Below are 4,881 nucleotides of genomic sequence, written 5' to 3' on the forward strand. Positions count from 1 at the left end.
GACAATGGTTTAGACCACAAATAGTTACTTTAAATATATATTTCTTTAAAAGAAACAAACTGATTCTGACAAAAACTAAAAACAGCAGCTTCAGAATTAAATTAATTGTGAGAATAATCAAGACTTGATGTGTTATTTCCAGCTCTGGTGTTGAAGAGTTAACCAGATTTCTGATAAGAAAACCAACCAAAAATAATCTCATTTTATGTATTATATATTAATATTTACCACTTGAAATACCTGATAATTTTATCAACCAAATAAACACTTTAATTGGCTCCTCTACTTTAATTTTCAGTAAGATGTTCAATATGCAATACATAAAAAAAGATCTTATTTATAACACCAGATAAGCACATAATGCCTTTCTGTCGGTCTGCGTTAATTAGTTGGTCACAGCCGGTTCCGACCAACAGGGCGACAGATTTGGTGTTTGAACTCTTAGAATCCGTCACGGGACCGTGCAGCCATCTCCATCTGTTGCCATGGCACCAAGATCCAGCAAAGCTGCCTTCAGAAACTTCACAAAAGAGTTGTGGCTGCAGCTAACCCCTTTGAGAAACTTGGCCTCAATTATTCCCTCCATGAGTGGACATAGTTTTAATTACAATACCTCCCAATCTGCCGTTATTATTATGACTTATTATTGATCGCAAAGGGTCGACTTATCTGGATTTGATTTATAACTCTGACTCGGGTTATTTCTTTTGACGATAAAGCAAAGAAAGGTCTGCCAATTCTCTGATTTATTTCTGATTAGAAATGCATTCTAGGGGTACTTTGAACAAGTAATGCATTCACTGAAAAAAATGTTTTCTCCATATTTGTTCTCAGCTCTGATATTGATCATTGCAGAATGCCACAAGAACGAGGGCTAAATTGATTCTGAGATGGGCCGACTTGCATTCATTCGTCAGATATGAGACAGATTTAGACCTTGAACAATCGCACCAGTTTAAATTTGTTTCTGCTTTGTTGCAAGTCAAAGATGCACAGGCTCGCCTCATGCATTTTGATGATAAAAAGGTGCATTCCAGCTTTGCGTGACCTTGGAGCTTTAATACTAAGTAAGTGGGAATGTGAGCCTGCATGTAGATGTTCATAAAGGTGCATATGTGGAATTATGTTTTATTTATGTTCCTAAGTCTATCCTTACTGACCCGCTGAAGCTGCCGGGGGGAATCTTAAGTTCTAATCGTGTTGAAGAGCATTTCAATGATTGTTTGATGCCCCCATTATTTCTGCTACTTAACTGTGAATGGGCTCACAACAGCTAGTGGACTGACTGTTAAATAGAATTGTGGCAGAGTTTCATTTTGTTTCATTTGGAAGGCCAGAAAATAGAATAATGGGTATAAACTCAAACAGAATCACTCATTTATTTCGTTTGCAATTCTTTTTTAAAATTGATTTTAAAAATAAAATCTCCCTATGTTCACTAATTGCATTTATAAATGAATAATTTATGAATATGTGACCATTTCTGATTAAATCGCTGCTCTTCTTAAGTGGCCAGTTTGAGGACTTCATGTTTTGTCGTTCACATCTTTTGCACAGAAATCAAAGACGTATGTGATTAAAAAAAAAGGTTTACGAATAGACTATCAAAATGCACTCAATGTGCATCCACACACACATGCAGCTTTTCATTTTTCATGTATCAAGCACAAGCTGTGGATCTGAGGTGTGAATTACTCAGACCAGTGAAGCAGAAACAGGGAGAGGCAGATTGCCTTGGGATAATTGAATTATTTGTAATAACACCTCATTAAAAATAGATTCTGTCTTATAGTCTTAAACAAAGGTGATCAATCAGGGAACAGGATCAAACATGTTTTTACATTTTTCAAGTACCTGCTGACCCACTTGCATACTCACTCGCCTTAAGCGAGGCTGTCGGTGCGCTCGGTCAAATACTTTGAAATGATGATAAAAACAGATTGTCTGGCCTATGGAACTAATAGAAGTCAAAGAAAAATCCTCATAAATAAGATATTGTTGTTGTTTAAGAGAGATGCTTATGAGTCACTTTTGAAAATCAGGAGCCGCGTCGATGACTGACTTTAGTGAGATCTGGTGTGTTTGTGAAACTAGAAAAGTGTTATTCTCCAAAGATGTGACATGTAAGCTTGATTAATTTGACTTGTCGTGAGTCATAATGTAAACAAGAGCACATTGTGCTCTACAAGGTAGACCTAACATTTGCACTTTGCATACAAACTGCCTCTTTTGATGCAAAAGTCACATCTTGGTGCTGTAAATCGCTTCCTTTCATCATTTGGTTACATGTAAAAGCTCAATAAAAAGGGCATTCCACAATCAGCTGAACAAGGATGTGTAAAATAACAGAGGGACTGTTTAGTACTTTAAACATTAATTTAAAGTTGTATGGAAAGTGCTCGTTTAACCCTTCAATACTGCAGTCCCTAACACAGGGGGGGCAAACTCAATCGCACAAAGCGCCAAAATGCAAAACACACCTTAGGTCGTGGGCCAAACACAAAAAGAAAAACAAAATGTTTTAAACAGGAACTTTTTTAAATGATTATGATATAGATATATAGCATTACCTGCGATAATGTTAGTGTGAATGCTCTAAGCGGAATTTGGCTCCTGAAGATGCTAGTGATGATAGCTGAAGATGCTGAAATTGATAGCTAAACACACTGAAGCTGATAGCCAGCTAAGATATTAAAAAAAAAAAATCTTATGTTAGCCAAAACAGCTATCATGCATCTGAAACAAAGCTAATCTTCAAAATTGCCTAGAAAACCAGAAAAAAGCCAAAACAGCTAGCATGTAAATATTAGCCTAGCTCCAAAACAGCCTAAAAACTTAAAAAAAAATAAGCCTAAATTAGCCAAAATAGCTACCATGTAGCTGAAACAAAGCTAATCTTCATAATTTCCTAAAAAACTGAAAAAAAGCAAAATTAGCCAAAATAGCAATTTAGCCTAACTCCAAAACAGCCTAAAAAGCTAAAAAAAAAGCCTAAGTTAGCCAAAACAACTAGTATGTAGCTGAAAAATTTTAGTAAATGCCAAAAATAGCCCAAAAATCTAGCAGAATGCGTTTTTTTAAGTTTAACATGTAACTTTTTAATATAACTAAAAATATTAAAAAGGCAGGAATATTATTCCAGATTAAATAACTTAAACCTTAAATAACTTTCAAAATTTTACTCTCCATAAAAATGTATTTTGTCAAAATTATTCAAGTTAGAAATGTGTGCAGGATAACATCGGGCCATTATCAATTAATCAGCTTTATATATATAATATAAAAACACATTACTGAAGTGTGGCTGAACAACGCAAAACCACTTTTCTCTGTGACACAATCGTGTTAATTATGTATACACTTCACTTCTGTAAAGGGCTGCATATATTAGAGTAACAGCAGTTGGAAAAAAAAGAAACCAAAGCTCTGGTGATAAAGTGTTAAGAAAGTTTACCTAGTCAAGGCAAACTAGAACACGACTTTTGTCTGGTTTATTGACTGGTGAGAGGACTTCATGCTAAAACTCAGTTCAGTTTACTTACTCTGACATGGTACCAGAGATGCTGTAAAATGCTGTAAAAGTATGGTGCATTAAACCATAATCCAATTTATGCCACACGCACTGGTTTCATAGCAGCTTTTTGGATTTTGTAATAAATTTTGGTTAAAGGACCTCAGGGACAGGACCGAAGAGTAGGAGGTTAAAAGGTCAGCAATCTACTTGGGAGTTTGTCCATGCAAGGCTGTGAAAACAAGAAGTAAGATTAGAAAATTAATTCTAAATTTAACTGGGAGCCAATGTGAAGAGGAGAGTAACAGAGTTATGTGTCCTTGTTTAATGGGTCCTGTTAAGAGCCTTGCTACAGGATTTTGAACAAGTTGTACTCATTTTAAAGAGCTTTTATTAAATCAGGTCTACACTAAACTAATACATATATTCACAGATTTAAATTCTCAATAGAATAACAGAAACATTTTCTAATGATGACAAAGAACTCAATTTTAAATGAACACTGAAGTATGAACACTAATTATTATTATGTTCATCTTGGAATAAAAACAACAACAGCATAAAAATTAAGTTATTTGTTGTCAACCTATATATTCTGTTTGGAACATGCTGTACAGACAGGCTGAAAAAGCATTTTTGTTCGCAAATTCATTATCACAGATTCATGTCTCTTTGTTAAAAAAAAAAAGAAAAAAGAAAATTGATTAAAAAAAAAACATTTTTACCTCCAAACTTTAGCTACTGTTATAATAAAAACATGTTTTTTCAAGATTATTTTTTGTTTACAGTTTTGAGTTTGTGATGGCCGTATCGAGCCCTCATACCATTCAATGCCGTTTTAGATATATGTTTCTATTTTAAAGTGCTTACATTATATGAAGTGAAGGAAGTAAAGTCGTGTAGTTTCCTTAAATTTTTGTGGCTTCTTGAGTGGAAACAGCATTTTCTGCCTGCAGGCCATGTGAGTGCCACCGCAGCGGGAGTGTTGGCGAGTGCTCTCCACTGGACGGACAATGCTTCTGTAAGCTGAACGTGGAGGGACACAGCTGTGGAAGGTGAGTTACCAGTCTTTTATGTTATGTCACATGCATCCTCAGGTAACATGTGTTCAAGTTTCCCAGATTTTCAAAAAAAGAAAGGTTTTAATAATAATTCCCAATAGCATTTTGTGCGGTGTGGTGGTTGACAAGACAGATACAAATTCTGCCATGCTCTTTGTGTATGTGTGTTAGAGAAAAGGGTTAAGGCCCAGAAAGCCCAGAGCTGGTGCATGGTGAAGCGTATACGCTGCTTTTGCGACCATGCACTGCCACAGCTGTAAAATAGTTACCTCTCAGTTAAAGATAGACAGCCTATTTTGTCACGCTGTC

At 35.4% G+C, this 4,881-nt stretch overlaps 1 protein-coding gene across 1 annotated transcript in view; it reads left to right on the forward strand.

The window, feature by feature from the left end:
* lamc3 (laminin, gamma 3) overlaps positions 1–4,881 on the forward strand; it is a 174,230-nt gene that overhangs the window by 76,780 nt on the left and 92,569 nt on the right. Inside the window, exon 7 of the mRNA XM_024299112.2 lies at positions 4,468–4,566. Coding sequence (XP_024154880.1) covers positions 4,468–4,566 — 99 coding nt within the window. The remainder of the gene's footprint in view (positions 1–4,467; positions 4,567–4,881) is intronic.

This window comes from Oryzias melastigma, linkage group LG12, assembly GCF_002922805.2.
Source record: "Oryzias melastigma strain HK-1 linkage group LG12, ASM292280v2, whole genome shotgun sequence".
Lineage (NCBI taxonomy): Eukaryota > Metazoa > Chordata > Actinopteri > Beloniformes > Adrianichthyidae > Oryzias > Oryzias melastigma.